General features: G+C 36.1%; 1 protein-coding gene across 1 annotated transcript in view; it reads left to right on the forward strand.

Annotated features, from left to right (window-relative positions):
- Positions 1-1,531: 1,531 nt before the first annotated feature.
- The window catches only part of LOC131158703 (auxilin-like protein 1), a 63,728-nt gene continuing 43,888 nt past the window's right edge, over positions 1,532-21,371 (forward strand). Inside the window, exons 1-6 of the mRNA XM_058113568.1 lie at positions 1,532-2,170; positions 4,216-7,753; positions 7,840-7,900; positions 8,025-8,095; positions 8,182-8,247; positions 8,342-8,431. Coding sequence (XP_057969551.1) covers positions 1,788-2,170; positions 4,216-7,753; positions 7,840-7,900; positions 8,025-8,095; positions 8,182-8,247; positions 8,342-8,431 — 4,209 coding nt within the window. The 5' untranslated portion in view covers positions 1,532-1,787. The remainder of the gene's footprint in view (positions 2,171-4,215; positions 7,754-7,839; positions 7,901-8,024; positions 8,096-8,181; positions 8,248-8,341; positions 8,432-21,371) is intronic.

Below are 21,371 nucleotides of genomic sequence, written 5' to 3' on the forward strand. Positions count from 1 at the left end.
TCCATCTTGAACAAATAATGTCACTATAGGATCGAGTTAGGAGACTACTTTGCAAATATGAAGGACCAATCTCCATTTTGGCATAAGTTGAGAAGACTACTTACAAAGTTAATCCTTCAACTTGGATGAAAGTGCATCCTATGTTTTACTTCAGCTGTTAAGCAAATAGGGTTGTAATCAAATTTATTCGGTTTGGTTATTAACAAAATCAAACACCAAACCAAAATTTTTAATTTTTAATTTCACAAATCGATACAAGCTATAAACCATCAGTTTATAAAAAACCAAACTGCTGGTTTTTCGGTTAGTTTCGGTTAAACTTCAATTTTCAAAATTTTAAATTATAACAAACTTTTAGCCTTTGGCCTTTATGGGCCTGTAGCCCACACCCGAGACATGGGCTCAACTTGTAAAGTTGAAGGCTGAAGAGGAAAAAAGGGGGGGGGGGGGTTGGGGGTGGAGTTGGTATTTATAGGATGGGAAACTAATTCCATTCTCATGTGCAACCGATGTGGGATAAGAACCGTCAAGTGTGAGCCATTTACAGGTAGATCCTAGAACAGTGACGAGAATTGCAAAGTGAAGAAAGAGGAGGAAGAGGAGTGCATGGAGGTCACGCATTGCCATAGAATCAGTTCTTTGGGGACAGCTGAGAGCTCTACAACTTTCGGCAAGTTCTTGTAGATTCGTGAGTGTTTGGCTACTACTCGAACTGCGCCATGAGATGGTGTGTCTAGAGACTCTGGACTCTAGAAGGCAGCTAGCAAGGCAAGCAAAAGGTAATAGCAGTGCAGTGCAACCAAACCGACTTTTCCAACTTCCATTTTGATTTGAGAGTTTCACATTGTCTCATATTGACAATCTTACACTGGGGGCTAGGGCAGCCTTGCATATAATCCCACATTGCCACCCCAAGGTTCAAATATTAAGTATTTTATTAATAAGGGTATTAAGCATTTTGATTTGTAATTAAAATATTAAATAATTATAAATATAAGTAATAATTGTACTATAAACCCTAAATGTTATTATTGTTATATAAAATTATACAATTATAATTTACCACTTTGATTTTTGATTTTTCCGGTTTGGTTTTAGACCAAAATCAAAACTGAAATCAAAATAAAAAATTTTTACCTTTTAAAATCAAAATCAAAAGGCTAAACCAAGATGTATTTTTATTCAATTTTTTGTTTTTTCAACAATTTTTTGTACACTTCTCATAAGTAAAAGTCAATCAAGCAAAGCACCATTAAAGATAGTGCAACATAGGGAATTTAATTTGCGTTACATATTTTGAAAATAGAAGTGAATGAGAGACCTTAAATTTGCTGTGGTCACTACGCACCTGTGATCCAAACGGGTCTCAAAGGGTCAAAAGCTTCCCGGCCACCGGCTCCACCTGTGATTCCCATTCCCTCCTCCCCCGATTGTTTACTTCCACTCGTCAAAAAATCGGCCCACTAGCATACATTTTTTTATTTGGCAAACTATTATTAATATCCGAGATTTTTGAAATGGAATTTTCTATTTTTGTTATTCACGCAGCTACCAAACATGCCGAAGGTCCTCTTTCGTCATTTAAAATTTTCCTTCTCACTTTCCTATTTTGCCCTCCGCTCTTCGCTCTTCGCTCTTCGTTCCTCTCTTTTCTCTGACCCTGCACTGCAGAGGCTCTGCAGAGACAGACAGAGACGGAGCGGGAGGGAGGGAGGGAGGGACAGAGCAGTGGTAGAGAGAGGGAGAAGAGGAAAGAGGGAAGCGGAAACCCTAGAAACTCCATTTTCATGGAGAATCTTTCCCACTCGCTCCACAGGAATCGAGCCTCTGCGACGCTTTCCAGGAAAATCTACAATGGCAATGGCTTCACGGCCAAGACGGTGTACGACGACGTTTTCGGAGGACCGCCGAAGTTCGGAGTCCCCACTTTCTCCCCTCGCGCTGATGATTACGGTGAGATTTTCGGAAGCTTCCGCACCTCGCGAGCCTCGTCCATTCCAGTCTTGGATCTTCCCGTCGTCGACGAAGCTGAGGTTTCGTTCGATGTTCGGAGCTCGAAACTCGATTACTCTGAAGTTTTCGGCGGTTTCGACGGTTTAGATTTTGCGGTTTCGTACGATGAGCTGTTGGAACAACCCATGGGGGGAGATGGTTCCTCCGACGAAGCCTGGTACGATCATGTCTTGATTTTCTTGTCTGTCTCAGCTTTTGCTTCGTTTGTTTGGGCTTTCTTGCAAAATGTTCTTATTTGGGGTTAAAAGCAGTCACTGTGCTGCAGCCTGTTTCATTCATATAATTAGTTATTCGTTATTTCGCATATCCGGAGTCCTTTTCTCGTTTCCGAGAGCTCAAATCAAAGCAAATTTAGCTTTTATAAGCAAGAAAGCACTTTTGAAAATGCTAAACAAATGATCATCCCTATATGTGCACAGTTTTGGGCACTTTCAGTGAGATGTGGGCCTATGCTTGTGGGCTTTAACTGAAACTGGGAGGGTGAGCTTTCGGCTTGAATCCACTGGATTGGCTATTCATATACAAATTTGATGACTGGTAGTATATTGAAATCGGTATTGGGTGCTTTATGTTAGAGTTAACGGATTGGAGGCGTATTTCTGATTTGAGCTAGGTTTCTTAAAATTTGTGCTGGGTTTGATATGATTCTTATTACCCATAATTCTTAGTTGAAATTCTGCCTTGAAGAAATGAAAAAGAAGGAAAGTGTAGCAAGTTGAGTGCATATGATAGTATGGGTGGTTGAATGTGTCCATTATGCATGATATAGTAGTAATTGAGTGCATATGATAATTTGAGTGGATGACTGTCTCCATTAAGCATTATAGAAGTAGTTGGGTGCATGTGATAATTTGAGTTTATGATTGTGTCAAACTGTCAAAAAGCATGATACGTTAGCAATTTAATAGGACCCTGGTGGATGAAGGTAGGGGGAAGGTAGTTGGATTGAGATTGGAGATTGGGCAAGGGCTATCTCTACATTGGTTAGTTTCGGAACCAGGAGGGCCAGGACTGGAGTGACATGTGAGAAGATTATACTGAGGTGGATAAGGTTAGGATGTTTTGCTCCGATTTGTCAACATAGATTGGAGTTTAATTTTCATCAGTTAGATGAAGGGTTGGCATTAAACAGTGTAATATCTCTAGAAATAAGTTTGTAACAAAAATTGTCTGGGATTAAGAGTTGCTCTGCTACTAGGTTTAGTTTTCATCTATGTGCATAAACAAATGTTAGAATAAGTTTGTTGATTGTTGTAATAGGTTTACCTTAAAGAATTTGACCCTTTTTGTTTATTAATGGTCACAGACTATTTTATTATTTCAAATATGATGCACCATAAGGAGTTTTGAGTTTCCTAATCATCTGTTTAGTGTTCCTCCCTTCTTATTGAATGGAAGGAATACAGGAACCTAATAGGAAGCAATCTTGATGGACCAGAAATGTCATTCCAGTGGTTAATTTCCTGTGTAGCTCGTTAAGGTTAGTATTGAACCATATATATGTGGAAATTTGTGCCTATAGTATGACTCTAGTTTGACTGTTTTTACTGTTTAGATGTAGAAGAAGGATGCTTTCTTGAATATATAGTTGAAGGAATGACTCCAGTTTAGTGCTTTAAACATTGTTTACATTCTTTGGCTGCATTTATGAGGTGTTGGGTTTGCATTTAAAATTTTGTACATGTCCAACTCAGCGATAAGGAATGTAGTGTACTTAAAATAAGGAAATGAAGAGAATATTTGTTAGGAAATCAATTTTACTTTTAATATGTGATCTTTGTCCATTTCTAACCTATATATTATTCAAATAATACAGATGGATATAAAAATTGTCCACTGCCCACCTTCTCCTGACCTTCTAATAAGCAGGGTCTTCTGCGTGAAACTGACCTTTTTTTTCAATGGAAAAAACACATACTAATTTGCAAGAAATTTATTCTCTTATGCCTCCATTATAAAGAAAAAAAGTATGTTTACGTATATCCACATGAATATACTCTTTTTTTTTAATCAGATAAACTGAACATAACCATGTGAATATACACGTCTCGACTTGTACATGAATTTTGAAAAGCATTTGCTAGCATAATATGCTTTATCCTATTTTTAAAAATAATTCCAGGGGTGAAATTTTAGTTCCTTTCAATCTAGTGAGATCAGAATATTATCTTACAATGTTTGTCTTTCCTTCCTTATGTATAGGACTCCAACCGAGTCTGAATATCTATCAGAAGAATCAGATCCTTCAGCTTATGCTGCAAAGAATCAATTCTTGTCAAATGGAGATGATCATCAATCATTGGATGACATGAATCAGTTCAACAATTCATATCATAAAAATAATAGAAGAACAAATGAGGATTTGTTAAATGGGATGACGCACTCAAGCCACCTACAGTCTGTTTTAGTTGATGAAAACCCTCATTTGCAGAAGGCAGAAAAGCAGAAACCATCCTTGAAGGTAACTGATGATATAAATCTTAGTATGGATTTAAATAGGGGAATGATGGGAGGAAAGCATTTCAGGAAAACAAAGTCACTCCCTCCAAACAATAGAACTGGTGCACAGACATTTGGGAGTGGGAGCAATCCTCAAAAAGGATATGAAAATTATGGTATCTGTCCTAATGAAATGTTTGTGACTGTATCTGAAATCAACCTTAGAACTCGTCCTTCTCAAGTGCCGCCACCAAGAAGACCGCCACCAGCATTAGATGTCAAAAAGGAAGATTCCTGTAGATTGACTTCAAATCAAGAAGTTTCCACAAGTCATGCTTTTGAAGGGACTCCAGGTGAGAGTTCACCACCTTTCTTTGATGTTGAAGTGGATGCAAGTTCATCTGCTTCAGCATCTGCTGCTGTGATGAAGGAAGTAATGGAGAAAGCTCAAGTGAAACTAAGAAGTGCAAAAGAATTAATGGCGAGGAAGAAGGAGGCACTTCAAAGTCATATTAAGCTGGGATCAAAGAATGACATAAAAGATGAGGTAAACATGGGTAATATGGCTGATGGATTCAACTTTATGGTAGACGAGAGAGTGCAGCAAACATGTGAAGGAGAAGATAATGGAATGAATCTTTTTGTCGAAAATGAAAAACAAAAGCTTATGAACACAGTGGAGTTTGTTTCAGATTCCACAGAAAATAAAAAGCTTTTGCTTGCATCTAAACTATCCATGGAGAAAAAGCATGGGAAGGAATCTTTGGTATCTATGGAGTCATGTAGATCTGAAGGAACAGGTGAATGGAAAGAAGCAAATGAGTTCTATGAACTGGTAAGAAAAGATATATCAAGGCCAGCATTTGAGCAGGCAAATGAAGAAAAGGTTTTGAAGAAAAATACAAATGCCCAAGAGTGTGGACAGGAAGCAAAAGCAGCAACAGAAGCATTGGAGAAGCAAGGAGAAAATGGTAAACAAATGGCCAGAGAGATTGGTGAATGGGAAGAAAATAAGAGGGCACTGCAAGCAGGTAAAGAGGCTTGTGAAGAGAATACGTATGAGGCAAGATCAAAGGCAGCTAGAGAGGCCTACCTCTGGGAAGAGCAAAAGAAGAGTGTAAAAATGGGTAAAGAAGTTTATGAGCAGGCGGAAAATGTGAAGAAATTAAGTGTGGCCCAGGAATTTGATAGATATCAGGTGAAACTAACTAAAGTCAATAAGTGGGAAGAGTGGAAAAACCTAATTGGGATTCGAGAGAAAGTAAATGAACTGGAAGTTGAGGAAGCTGTGAAGCACAAGGATAACAATCAGAAAATGAAGCAGGCTACTGATAGATTTGAGCATGAGGAGGCTTGTGAAAGGGTTGAAATTGAAGAGACACTTGAAGAAACTTTGAAGGGGGAAGAAAAGGATGGAAGAATAAACAAGGTTTTTGAGCAAGTTGAATGTGAGAAAAGATTGGAGACTCTCAAGAGGGAAGAGAAAGATAAGAAATTAAAGGAGGTTCTTGAGTTGGCAGAAAATAAGAAGAAACAGAAAGTGGCTTGTGAAAGAGAGGAAAATGAGAAGAGACTAAAGAAGGCTTTTGAGCTTGAGAAGCATGAGAATCGATTCAAGAAGGATCTTGTACGGGAAGAGAATGAGAAGAAACAAAAACAGGCTCATGGAAGAGAAAATGACAAGAGACTAAAAGAGAGCATTGAGCAGGCAGAGAATGAGAAAAGATTAAAAAAGGCACTCAAGCTGGAAGGAAATGAGGAGAAAAAAAGTGATGCCCTCAAAACAGAGGAAAGTGAACACTTAAAAATGGATGCTTGTGAAACAAAATTTACAGAGAAAGAACGGAAAGAGGCCTTTGAAAGAGAAGATGTTGAAAAGAGACTAAAGGAGGCACGGATACGAGAAGAAAATGAGAAAATATTACACGAGGCTCAAGAAATGGAAGAAAATGAGAATAGATCAAGAGAGGCGAATGAGTGGGAAGAAATTGGGCAAAGGTCAAAACTGCCTGATAAGTTGGAAGAATCTGACAAGGGACTTAAAGGTACTGGCATGTGGGTGAAACTGAATGAAGTAAGCAATGCTCCTGGGCAAACTCAGAAGGATGAAAATGAGAAGAGACCAAAATCAGCTCATGAAAATTGTGTGCGCATGGAGGGAGACAATGTCGAGGTACCTTATGAAGCATATAACATAGAGGAGAGTAACAACCTCCAAGAAGCTGAAGTGGCATGCAATCATGAAGGAAACAGTGGAAACCTGGAAGCAAGTCGAACAGCATTTGCAAATGAAGAGAAGCAAAAGATTAGGACTGAAATCAAAGATTGTGGAAAGGAATTGGGAGCAGTTGAAGTTGCAAAAGTGCTCGTTGATGAAGGATTCAGGACATCTGGTTTTGCTCAAACCGACTCAGAACATAGAGGAAATCAAATCAGAATGAAAGCTGCTGTAGAGTCACATCATTCAGATGATAGTATGAAGAGCTCAAGTGAGGCTGGCATTGGCATTGGAAGAATGAAAAATGAGAGAAGTAAGAATGTGTTGCCAGTGGCTTCTGATTCTGGAAATCTAAAGAAAGTTTCTCATGGAGGAGAAAGAGGAAAGAATATTAATAGGGCTCAAGTTGTCAGTGATCAGGACAAGAACAAGGATAAATTGATGTCAACTCATGAGGTAAAAGAGCAGGTTGAAATTGGAAGGAGAATGGATGCAGTTCAGTCAACTATGATGCAAGGGAAAGGAAATACTGAGAAAACAACTCAGCAGGTTAGCACAAGCCAAAGCACAGAAAGAAAAGAGAAAATTGAGACAGAAGAAAAAGATAAAGACTGGGTGAAAAGAGAAAGAGAGTTGGAGCAGGATTACCTTAGAAAAATAGAGGAAGAGAGAGAGAGGGAAAGGGAAAGAGAGAAGGATAGGATGGGTGTTGAAATAGGAACTTGTGAAGCTCGAGAAAGGGCTTATGCTGAAGCTCGTGGAAGGGCAGAAAGGGCTGCTGTTGATAGAGTGACTGCTGAAGCACGACAAAGAGCATTGGCAGAGGCACGAGAAAGATTAGAAAAGGCATGTGCAGAGGCTAGGGAGAAGTCTTTAGCTGACAAGGCATCTATGGAGGCCAGAGCTAAAGCAGAACGTGCTGCAGTGGAAAGAGCAACTGCAGAGGCTCGCGAGCGTGCTGTCGAGAAAGCAATGGCTGAGAAGGCTGCTTATGAGGGAAGAGTAAGAGTGGAAAGATCTAGTGCTGATAAATACTCTGCTTCTATCAGAGATGATGGAATGAGACAGAGCTCTTCATCCTCAGTGAGTATTCCCTTTGTTGCTGTATTGCATTAAAAGAATGTTCCCCAACAGCAAGTAAAATGAATGGTAAATGTATGGATTTACAGGACTTGCAGAGCTCGGGGTATTCATGTGGTTCGAGACATCTGTATACCGCAGTTTATGCCGGTATGTGATGTGAAGGTCCAGTGATAACTATCTTTTGATTAGAAGCTCTTTTCTTTAATGTCTTTCTTTTGAGTGTTTTGAGTTTTCCTTATTAAAGCTATCTGTCATTCTGAGAAATTTGCAGGAGCTGATGGTGAATCTGCTCAGAGATGTAAAGCTAGATTAGAAAGGCATCAGCGAACAGCTGAGCGTGCGGTATGTTAGTTTGTTTTAATATCTGGACTGAAAATGGTTGTTCACCTCAAGAGCCTTGACATCAAGCTTTTTTGGCACTCTTTCAGGCAAAAGCTCTTGCAGAGAAGAATATGCGTGATCTTCTTGCTCAAAGAGAGCAGGCAGAGAGAAGTGTAAATACCTTCTCCGAATTAGAGATGTTTTCTTTGAAAATATAAACTGGCTTTGCATTTCCAACTCATTTTCTTCAAATTGATTTGTTTCCAGAGATTAGCAGAAACTCTCGATGCCGAAGTCAAAAGGTGGTCTGGTGGGAAAGAGGGGAATCTGCGTGCACTGCTTTCAACATTGCAATACGTATGCACTGTCATTCTACATCTGTTTAAGTATAGACCTGCATCACAGCTTTATTTAATGATTCTGTTTAAATCACGACCTGTCTATTTAAGGAGAAAGTCTGTCTATGTTTTAGGTGGAAGTAGGCAGAATATATGGTGAACTTTTGTGTTTAGTGTATCTGGGAAAAGGGATGGACTCTAAATGCGGCATGGATCTGGGTGCAATATGTCCATGCAACTAGAAATGAGGCTCATTGAATTGAGAGATCAGGTGTCTGATTCACCTTGATCATCAGAGTTTTTCACATTGTTTGGGGACTTTTCTTGGGCTGCAATCGATCCTGTGAACCTACAATTTGATTTTTCTAGAGTCTAGATTGTGACCTATTGAATCCTATTGTCCCAAGAAGTTGTGTAAGTTTATTGGTTATGTATCTTAATACACGTATCTGAAGAAGGTACAACATGAGCTTTGGTCTGAAGATTAAAGAAGTGATAGAAAAGATGGCTCAATTCACTTTTATGTTCATCAGTTTCAGTCATGTTAATTAAAGATCTGCAATATTGACAGATAGCTTTTGAGTTGGCATTTTGCTGTTGAGACACCATTTCTTCTCTCATGATTGCAAAATCTCTCAGATTAAGATGTTTACTCATACATGGTTTACGCTTCGAACTGAAACACGATGTAATAAACTCTGAGTTGAGGCCCGTAGAGCGTAGAGGAGAATATAAGCCCTCCATTTATCTTAGCATGTGACTCATAAATTTTTAATGTGGCAAATGGGTATTAAACTGCTTTTCATTGTGGCCTTCCTCTTAAATTCTTTTGAAATTGTGGTGTATTTTTCCTTGTGTCCTCTTAGGTTATTTATATTCAAATTGAATAGCCTGTTGGAATCAAAGGAATTGATCCTCCCTCACCCCTCTTTCTACCCCTCTTTTGGCCTTTGTGTAGAAATAAGAGTACTAGGTGACTAATAATTCAGCATTATCAATGGTGGTTTATATTCTAAAATTTAGTTTTCTTCAAAGTGGCAGATTCCTTGGGCCTGATAGTGGCTGGCAGCCAATTCCATTATGACAGATGTTATTATGCAGTTGTGTAAAGAAAGCGTACCGGAAAGCCCACCCTGGCGGTCATCCTGAACAACTTACAACAACGGGGTGCAATATCAGCCAGAAGTATATATGTGAAAAGGTTTTTGATCTTCTAAAGGTTGTGTTATGACATGCCCATATCTTTTCCAAATTTGATTCTTATAAATGTGCCACATATATATTGTTCGAATGTTGCCATGCCTATTCGTGTTTAGAATAGGTATGATGTATTGCTTTTGAGGATATAGAGATTGTGAATATAAGATGTCTGTGAAATTAGTTTCTTGCTCTTAGGCCGATCTTGTTTATTTGTGTCGTTAGATTTAAAACTAACGTGACTTTTTCCACTTCTAGTTCGCAACTATACATGCAGGTGTATGTGTAATGTGCAATTATGCTGGCGTGCTCACCTCTATTCCAGACTAGGTAACTGATGAAGGGCAGCACCAAGGTTCTGCAGCCGCCTGAGAGGAGCTTAGAAAACTAGGAGAGGAAGGAAAGGAGGGGTGGGAAGGGAGGAGAGAGGTGATACCAGGGGGGAATTAACGTTCAATCAACAATTCAAATTCATCAACTGCCTACAACATGGCTCTCACACACTATTTATAAGAAAAGCCTCTTCATATGAAATTACATAAAAATTTCTAAAACTACATTACATTACAAACATACCACTAGAATACACAAATACTATAAACAAGCCCCCAAAATACATATAATGTTATACTAATTATACTAAATACACAATAAACTTCTAATTAAACCCAACAATTATCAATCCAGTTCTTCTTAAGTAGTCTCCAACATGGATCTTCCCTAGGTCTTGCTTCTTGTCCTAGATCACGAACGAGTAATAAGTACTTTGAACTAGGCTTTATGGTTGAAAGAGAATCTAAAAATTAGGAGTTTGTTTTAACCGTGTGTCATTTTGGTAGCTATGTGTTTTTGTGTTCACAATAACATGCGAGCCATGCATGTAGAGTAGGAAATATAGCCACTGGAGTGTATACTTTATGATAGTTCTGGTGATAAGCTCTGATTCTCTTTTGTAGAGGGTTAAAAAGGTGATTTTTTCAGAAAATTTATCAGTATTAATTGTTAGCCTTTTCAAAATTTAAATTCTTTTTTACCTTTCTCAAGGGAATACTGATGTAGGTAATCCTGACTTTAGTTACATTCATTCTGGAAACCTGTTCTGCTAATAGGGCAGCTTTTGCCTATAAAAACAATAGCAGTGCATTTGAAGTGCTCTTAATCGAGATAAATGTGGATTGCATAGCTTATAGCAGATTGGATTGATTTGGGGCTGGTGCTCATTTGGGACAAAGGTTAGAAGATAATTGTCGAAGGGAAGTTGTTTTGGTCAAAAGGTTGAATTGCCTAGTCGATGCTGAACTATTGGTTTCCTGTCGTATGCCATTTGCACTCATCTGCACATAGTTAAAAAAAAAGGATCGACGTTGTGTTGCAGTTGCACCGTTTCTCTTGTTTCCTTCATTGATTCATTTCTTGGTGTGTTAAATATAGGATTGGAATGACATGCCAAAACATTTGCTTGATCATCATTGCATCAACCTTCTTTATCCTCATTTTCTTGGTTCCTTATTTTCCACAGGAAGCTTGGAACAGATTCAACTCAGAAGAGCGGTAGCCCTGGCTTTTGCGTGTATGCTGAAGCATGCACATTGGTAGTCATCCTGCGCATCCTGTTATTTAATATTTTGCTAGTTTGTAAATATCTTTTGTCTCCTTATTTATTTATTATTATTATTATTATTATTATTATTATTATTATTATTTCTAAATCAGATACCTCGGGTCATCATTGTATTTAAATGTAGGCTCATGCTGGAAGAACATTGACCTTAAATAGAAAATGAGGTGAAAAGGCTGGCTATCGTTAAAAATTTTCTCACCTTGAAGTCGTCTTTTTCTTATGATGGGTGGAATAGGAGGTTTTCCAAAGGGGCAGAGGTCCATGTTTGCCAGATAGCTCTCCCTTCGTTAATGATTAAAGACTCAAATGTTAATTTGAAATTTGAAAATGTAAAGAAAAAAATATATTCAAAAAAGTATACTTTTTCATTTTTGGTTCTCGAAGAAAGTGAAAAAAAAAAAAAAAATGGGACATCAAACGGGGCACAACATAGCAAACATTGCAAAATTGAGCACAGTAGAAAGTGATATATGAAGGCTACTCCCGTCGGTTTATGCAATTCTTCTTCTTGTGTTTACCAATTTGGAGAGCCTACTCAAATTAACTTCCCAATTTGATCTTGCTGCCAGTAGATTCTTCTTCTGACAGAATGTTTGATATCCTTCTAGATGCACATAATAGTATTTGATTTTTTTTGTTTTTAAAGTAATGATATTAGAACAAATTTTCGTTTTAATAGTATTTGATACAAAGAGAAAATACAATGAAAAGTACATTTCTTTCTTATTTTCCTTTCATTTTCTTTCTTTATACAAAATCCTTGATCCAACTATGGCTAAGGGACCAAATATCACTGTCAAAAATTGTGAAAATGTAAATCAAGAAAGAAAACTGCACACCAAAGACAAAATTAAGTATCAGAAGCCAACAACTTGATTAAAATTTATAAAATTAAAATGCATTAAAAAATTTCATTTTTGCAGTAGAATCAATAATAATAATAAATGATTTTTAAAATATTTAAATTTTAAAAATATTATAATAAATCATTATAATTATTTTTACTTAATTATTGTATTTTAAAAATCATTTTTTGCTACTATTAAAATACTCCAGTTGTCCATGAAAATTGAAACAAGAATAGTAAAAATATTTGTTCAATGACATATTATTCTTTCTCTTTGTCCAAAATTTTAGAAAATTTATGGATTTATTTTATTTTAGTTTTGATTAAAAATTTTGTATAAAATGAATGATTTAGTTTATAAAAATCAAGTTTGCATATTGAATTATTTTGACAATAAATTATTAAAATAATTCAAAACCATAAGACATGTATTTTTAGTTTTTTGAAATGGCTGAAAACCAATGTCAAACATAAAAAATGACAACGTAAACTAATTTGTTTGCCATTTTTTTTTTTTCCTACACAGAAAGAAAAATAGAAAACATAAATAGTACCAATCATTTTCTAAATTTAGCCCATCAATGTTATCATTGTAGTGCAATAAATTTCAATTTTTTTTTTGCTTTGTTTTTTTTTTTTTTTTGGGCTGAGGGAGGGGAGGGGGGCGATGTTCTGTAATAGGCAAGTGATTGATTAAGGGTCCATCCATATAGATCAAGGATTTGTTTGGGATGAGAAAATAAGAGTAAAATAACGAGAAAGTTATTTTCCATACATTTTCTCTTTATATCAAATTCAATTTAAAAAGCAAATTTATCTTAATATAACCAATATTATGAAAAAGAAAAAATTCATTATGTTTGAAAGTAAATTTTCGTTCATTGATTTGATATATTTTTATTTTCTCTCACTTTACTTGATAATCAAACATAAAAAGAGGATTTATTAATATATATAATATTTTCCAAATTGCAGATGACCTAACTAAATCTTGAGCTTCTTATGGGATATTTGATGTGGGGGTGTTCATGTTGGATGTCTCTTGTTATAAATTTTGAAATGGGGATGATGACAAAGTTTCTTTTTTTATTATATTTTTTTTTCACTAATATAATTTCCTTCAACATTTGTGAAACCTTTCAAACATTTTTATTGCATAAATGTTGGCATTGACATTTTTTTCTCTCTTTTTTATTTATTTATTATTTTTTGTCTATTTTTTACAGATAATGTGCATAGAACTTTAGAGTTCAAATTTAAACCTTGTGTACATATATGTATATATTAGAAGGATTTTAACGATAATGAAGATGAATCAATGATATTCAATATTTTTTATCACCATCATTGTCATAAGGCAATTAAATACTAAATAATACTGAGAGAATTTGATTAAATACAAATTTATTGAAGGGTAAAAGAGTTCGATTAATTCATTAAAATAATAACTAAGAGTAAGGATTAAAGTTTGATTTATTTAAAAAGAATAGTGTTAAGCACTACTTTGCACGTGGTGACACGTTTTATTTGTGAGATTTCAACACAGGTAAATTAAAAAAATTATAAATTTATTCTTTTGTAATTTATAATTTATAATATATTGCCAACTAGCCAATAGGTATGACAAAGGGTTGAAAATATGTAAGAGTTCTAAAAAAACAATAAGAAATACAAACAATGTTAGCTCACATAATTTAAAACCAAAAAATAGAAATATTATAATTTAGTGATGACCAAATTAATTGATGATTATGATTTTACTGTTTACTTTTCACAATCCGGTACTAAAATATGCTTTATATATAAATTCATAATCTATATCACCAACAACTACTTAACAAATTGTCACTTGAGATAATTAAACTATTCCTAAGGTATGCTAAGCTTTGCTTTTCAATGACCATGAAGCAATGTCATATTGATTTGTAAAGCAAAGGGCTTCCACACTAAGAAATTGCCAAGACTGCTTAGGCAAAGGTGCAAAAAGCGGACATAAACAACTATGCTCACTAGCTAACTCAACACTCGAAAACACATATGAAATCATATTCAATTCAAACATAACATATAAGATCCATAACTAACTTCAATCAACCAAAACTTTTATCACAACTCATTGCAATCTTATTTTGCGGCTCTATATTCTTATTCTATCAGTTTTCCTTGTTCAAAAAGCAGTGCAATAATTTTTTCAAAAAAAATAATTTTAAGCTTTTATATGTGTATCGAAAGGTGTGAGAAAAAAGGAAATCATTTAATTTATTTGAACAATTTGAAAATGTTGAAAGAAAAATACTTGTAGAAAAATAATTTCAATTTATTGCTTGCAAAAATCTGGAAGGGACATCACCATATCTTCAAGTTTTAGGAGCTAATCTTTTGTAGATAAGACAAAGGATCATCAAACTCCTCTTTTGTTGGAGGACATATACAAGACATGCTACAATTTTATCAATCCATTCTAAATCAAGTACGTCAAACTAGTTAATCTTGCCCTTTGAAAAGGCGTCCTTGATTTCCATTAAAGATGCCACAAGATTTGAAAAATGAGTCCACATTATAATGTGATCTCATAGGTACCATACGATGTCAAATCTATTAAAGCATCTCCTTTGCTTATATTCGTCGTTTTTATAACACATGCACTGTCAATCATGGTTACCGAATTCATTCGTTGAAACCTTTTATGCTTCACAAATTCTAACTATTTTTAACCTCTTGAAGTGGACAAATAAACCCTTCCTTCCATTCGTCAAAATCAACAATATATAAAACCCAAATTGGCACATTTATAATATGTACTAATGCCTAAGAAATAAAAGGAGTAAATTTTTTCCTTTTGATTGTTCCAATAATCTAGATGGACATGCAAAACCTAAAATACCATTGATTTAAAGGAGGAGAAGTAAAATTAGTAAGTTACTATTTGCGTTAAATAGTCTATTAAAATGAGTTCATAGAGAATGACCGGGTATTTAGGCACAATAGCATGAATATAATGTAAGAAGAATCTAAATAATTATAAATGAAAATTTTAGAATATCACTATTATCATAGATCAATCTGCAACATTAACAAAAAAGATATTTTATTCACGAATCTCAAAAACGAAAAGTCAACTAAAAAAAAGAAACTGGTGTAACACATCATATCATATGTGCCAATTCATTTAGCTGCTTAATAAAATGAGCATTAGATTCCCACAAACCCAATAATGAGATGAAGTACAAAAGTAATTTTCAACTTGAAACCATAAATTTTTATACGCCAAAAGTGCAACAATGTTGTCCATATCAATGTCTAAAACATCATTATAACTATAGATATAAAATGATAATTGATGCTTTCTAGATTGAGTAAAGAACAATAAATTAGTCTTCTTGACCACACACTTACAAATTTTGATGCGCTAGCAGGTTAGTGCAATGAAGTTATAAATGTACCTAAACAATCTTTATCATCACATATTTTTAAAAATAAATTTTCTCATCTAAAAATTCAGATTAGATGCAATCAACCCAATTTCAAACAAGATATCACACTTCAATGCATCAACATAAATAGATATATAATCTACCTGCGACTCATGATATGAGTGTGATATTCATTTGAATGGAGGGAAATTTATAAGAATATGGAAAACAACAACAGATTCATACAACGAAGACAAACAACCAAAGGGGTGGAACAATTGAGATTCTAACTGTTGAACTCTAATGAATAATCATCTTGTGCATAACCATGGATGGTAGATAGATGGACTACACTAAATAAACAAGATATAATGGATTCTTCAGTTTTAGGTTTTGGGGCATGCAAGAAATTAAAAATTTGTATGAATAACAAATAAAGGATAAATTTAGAATTTTAATTTATGTCACCTAATTTATTCTTTAAGAAGTAGTTTAATAATATTTGATTGATTCTTTACATGATGTTTATGTGTGTGTACCATTTGTTCAATTAAAATACAAAAGTCTCATTGGTTCCTTAAATGTGAAGCCTGCTGGCCTCCACTAGATTGTGCATTCAATTCCCATACGCAGCACAATTGTAGGAATTTTTTTCCTCTTCTTTTTCTATTGTCTAAATGATGAGTTGAGCTAACCTGGGTGATAGCTTTGGCCATGTTGGGCTACGTCACTTGAGTAGATTGATTCCGACGTGATTCTAGTTTACAAGCCTTCACAGAAATCCAGCCTAGGTTTTACAACTATGGTTTGAACTCCTATTCCACGTCCTAAGTTGGGAAGATAATTTGAAAATCTAGCTGAAGAGAAATATATTCTCCTTGCTTCAATCCCATTTACCAAAGTTCCTCCGTCGTTATGGAAGACTCATGGCCGTCTGTGGTCTGCAAAAGACTTCTCTAGCTTGCAAACTTGTTGGATCACATTTGCAAGGCCGTAAATGAGGCATCACAACTTCTATGCATCTGTAATAGGTTGCAACCCTTTGCCTCACCCGTTGTAAGTCCTAGAAATTTCTTCCACCTAAATGCTTCTTTGCCATTTGGGGGATGCAAATAGATTAGACAGCACTTTTATTTGGAATTCCTCCAACAAAAGAAAGTGCCCATAGATGTTTACTCTTTATTTTTTTTTTTTTTTCTTCCATCTAAATGCTTCTTTGCCATTTGGGGGACGCAAATAGATTAGACTACACTCTTATTTGGAATTCCTCCAACAAAAGAAAGTGACCATGGATGTTTACTCTCTATTGAACCATGATGAAATGAGTGGGTGCTTAGAAAGTCTCTCCCAAGGATTCACTATTTCTTGTGAAAAGAAAAGAACCCAGTTCTACAAATAACCGTTCTCGATTGATAGCAACATAAAGGAGAGGCGATGATTACTTTTCTCTGTGATAATGAAAGTGGTGCCCCTTTCCTCAATCAAAAACTATTTTTGGGGTTAATAGTGAATGCTAAAACTGTTCTACCCCTTGAATGCATAGCTGGTCATCGTGTGAATGTTATGGTGTCAATATTGGGCGGGCATTGTCTTTTCTCCTCTCATTTTTTTTTTTTGGATCTGTAAAAGAATCTTTATTAGCTAGGCAAAGTTGAGAATATAAAACTGCACTAGACATATCTAGGATTCATCAAAAGTAGGACAGATGAATAATATATTATTGCCTGGATGAATAATAGAAGTGACTCTTTTAAATTTGTATTTGTGATACTTATTTGTTGCGCCGTGTAACATTGAGCAATGACTATCTAATACGTGTATAATGTCTATTTTTTATATCACTCTCTTGTTAGCTGTTATTATAACCCAGGTGATTTATATAATTGCTCGTGCTAGCTTTCGAGTTTCATTGTGTCCCCACTGTCTGACATAATCGAGAAACAGTTCTCAACAATTGCGTGCTGCCAAACGAACCTCACAATTAAGCTTCGGTCGGCGACAAGCTGCATGAAACCACTATTAGTATTTTCGAAAGATCATTATTGCCTCTCCTGCTTATATAATCAATTGTTCACCACTCACCGGTATTAAATCCAATTCCAATTGAGGAATTGTGTCGTGAGCGTGGCATGTTTGCAACTAGAAAAATAGCTGTTGAAACTGCCTTTTGCTTTGTTTGCTTAGCCAAAACATCCAATAAAACTACGTTTTCAGCCTGCTATGGCCGCCATGAACTGCGTAATGTACAAACCCATTGCCAGTTGGATGAAACAGCCCATAGATATCTTTACTCCTTTAACTCGCTTCTTGCCTCATATGTTCGCAACGGCAATGCTTTTGCTGCATGGTCTCTCTTCCGTCACATGATCTGTACGTTCTCTCATCTCAGTGCCCACACGTTTATGCCCATTTTGGGCGCATGCTCAGCTTTGCCGGATCCCCGACGCGGCCTGCAAGTCCATGCTTTGATGATCAAAATGGGTTCGGACTCGGACATTGCTAAAACCGCCCTAATGGAAATGTATTCCAAGTATGGCCACTTGGATGACTCGGTTCGTGTCTTCAACGACATGAGTTTGAAGGACATGGTCTCTTGGAACGCTCTTCTTTCGAGCTTTCTCCGTCATTGCCTTCTGAAAGAGGCTCTCAATGTTTTTGAAGCAACGAGGGAGGAAGGAGTAGAGTTCAGTGAGTTTACATTGTGTTCTGTGCTCAAAGCTTGTAACTTTTTGAAGGCGTTTCGACAAGGGAAGCAGGTTCATGATTTGGTGGTTGTAATGAGTCGTGATTTGGTGGTTCTGTGTACCGAATTTATTGATTTTTACTCCAACATTGGGCTCCTTGAGGAAGCTGTGAAGGTGTTCTCTCATTTGAAATGCGGAAAGGATGAGGTAATATGCAATTCCTTGATTTATGGGTGCGTTCGAAATAAAAAATATTATGTAGCATTTTTTATCATGAGTAAGATGACACCCAACAAGATTGCCCTTACTAATGGACTCGTCACTTGCTCCGAGAATTCAGATTTGTGGGTCGGGAAGCAGATACACAATGTGGCGATTCGGCTGGGTTTGGTATATGATACCCAATTGTGCAATGCTTTATTGGACATGTATGCTAAATGTGGGAAAATTTTGAATGCTCATTCTGTGTTTGATGGAGTACCACGCAGAGATGTTGTTTCGTGGACAAGCATAATAGATGCATATGGAAGTCATGGACATGGGCTTGAAGTGATTTATCTCTTTCAGAAGATGGGCGAGGAGGGAAGTGGTGTCTCGCCAAATCCAATCACATTTCTTGCTGTTTTATCCTCTTGTAGCCATTCCGAACTGGTGGAACAAGGCTAGGAATGCTTTGTTTCAGTTCAGGATAGATATGGTATGGATCCTAGTCTAGAACATTATGCCTACTTAATTGATATATTAGGTCAAGCAGGTCAGATAGAAGATGTATGGTGTTTGTTTGATGAGATGATTAAGAAGGGTGTGACACCCACAGCTGTAGTGTGGGCAGCATTGTTGAATGCTTGTAGCCTTAGCCAGGATGTCTCCAGGGATGAGTTTGCAGCAGAGCATCTACTTAAGTTAGAGCCACATAAGATTGGGAATTATGTGCCACTTTCAAATTTTTATGCAACCATTGAGAGTTGGGATCTTGCGAACAAATTGAGAAGTATAATGAGGAAGAAAGGCCTGGTTAAGGAAGTAGGGAGTACCTGGGTCACTGTCGCAGGCTGTCATGAAGATGATGAAGTGCCATCTATCTTATCGATTTGAGAGCAATGTCAAATCTGAGTTTTTTTAAATGGTGTGTGAAGGCATTTACTAAAGAAATATGGTGATTGTTCTTTGCAGTCAAGCACTGCAGGCAGTTATGGATTGGACCACTTGCATAACAACATCTCATCACCACTACCAGTAGAAGAAAAAGATCTGTTGTGGATTGCTCATCATGAATGTAATTTACTCCAACACCTTTTGATGGGGTAGGTCTTGATCTTCATCAGCTTGACAAGATGGTCTTTTGGATCAAGCTTTTCCCAATCAACAATGCCCTCAATGCATTGTGACTCCAGCACCCTTGCTTTAAATTTCTCATTATGTTTTAAGCCTGAAGGCATCTGGCATGCTCATACGTTCAATAATTTAATCATTGGAAGTGAGGATCTGCTGACACGAAGTTACTAATTTACTATTCATGGCCCACATCCTTACTATTATGCTTTAGAAAATAAAAATAATTGAAGGACCCTGCCATGTGATAGTAGAGAGTCAGAAAAATTTGGTCGTGCATGTGAGATGAATCCACCCAATGCTCTTTGCACTCTCATGTGGTTAAGGCTTTGAAGGAGGTTGGTGGATATCTTGCTATTGGCCTTGAGGATCATATATTGGCTATCGTCTTACGGGAGCAACCCTGAAGAAGAATTCTACAAAACAAGCGATCTTTTGGTCTTTTGTTTGTAAGCCACCAAATCATCGTCACTTTGCATTATCCAGATAGAAATTGTTGGTTTTGAGGTTTGTGAATTTGCATTTTGTTGATCTCAGCATAACAGAACAAGAACAACACCAACAGAATGGAGTTACAGAGTAGCAACGGTAGCTGTATCTCACACACACAGCAGCAGCAGCTGTTGAACTTCAGTTGGAAAATTAACATCTTGTAGTTATATTTAGTTGATAATTCAGTTAGTAGTTTTTAATTGATTTGTTTTAAGTTGTTAAAATTAGTTATGGATTGCTATATATATTTTCACTCTGATGTAAACTTTAGATTACGAAATAAGATTTGAAACTTTCCTTCAATTTTAACCTGGCATCAGAGCATTCTTTCACTGTTTGTTTTCAATTTCTAAATTCTTGATTTCAAGCTTCTTCGAATTTTCAATGGCTTCTGCTGTTGAAGCTTCACAATCCATGTCTAATTCAAGTACAATAATGGAAGACGAATATGCCAACAATCCTTATTTTCTTCTTGCGACTAAAAATCCAGGTTTTGTTCTTACTTCTCAACCTCTCACAGGTCCAGAAAATTACACGAGTTGGGCTAGATCTGTGTTCTTGGCTTTAAGTTCTAGGAACAAGTTTGGGTTTGTGAATGACTCAATCGCAGAACCAGATCCTTCTTCTCCATTATTCAATTCTTGGAGTCGTTGCAACACTACTATTCTTTCTTGGCTAACCAATTCTCTAACTATGGAATTGAAAGTTGTGTGATGTATATCAATAATGCAAAGGATTTGTTGTTTGATCTTAAGGATAGACTCTCACAGGGCAATACACCACAATTGTTTGAACTTGAAAAAGAAATTTCTCATCTTTCATAAGGTTCACTCTCGGTGAGTTCCTATTTTACAAAGTTAAAGACTTTATTAGATGAATTTGTTAACTATCGGCCTTTTACTGTTTGTTCTTGTGCTTGTATTTGTGGATCCAAGGCTTCTAAGTTGGATGCTCGGCACAAGGAACATGTTTTCAGATTTTTGTTGGGCTTAAATGATAGTTGCATCAATCTTATTGATCAAATCTTGTTAATAAAACCATTTCCTTCATTGAGCAAGGTTTGTTCATTGGTTCTACAAGAAGAAAAAAGGAGGAACATTAATCATGGTACCATGGGTTATAATCTTGAAGCTGCTGCAATGTTTATTACTCATAATAAAGGGTAATTTTAGAATCACAATGGTGGCAAAGGAGGAGGGCATTCCAAGAAAGAAAGACCAATTTGTACTTATTGTGGTCTAACAGGCAATCTAGCTGATAAATGCTACAAGCTTCATGGTTATCCTCCAGGATATAAATCCAAAGGAAGCAACAAAGTTATGGTTAATCAAGCTTCTCGAAAATGGTATCTTAAGTTTAATAGTACCATTGGT

The sequence above is a fragment of the Malania oleifera genome, chromosome 1, assembly GCF_029873635.1.
Source record: "Malania oleifera isolate guangnan ecotype guangnan chromosome 1, ASM2987363v1, whole genome shotgun sequence".
NCBI classification, from domain to species: Eukaryota; Viridiplantae; Streptophyta; class Magnoliopsida; order Santalales; family Ximeniaceae; genus Malania; species Malania oleifera.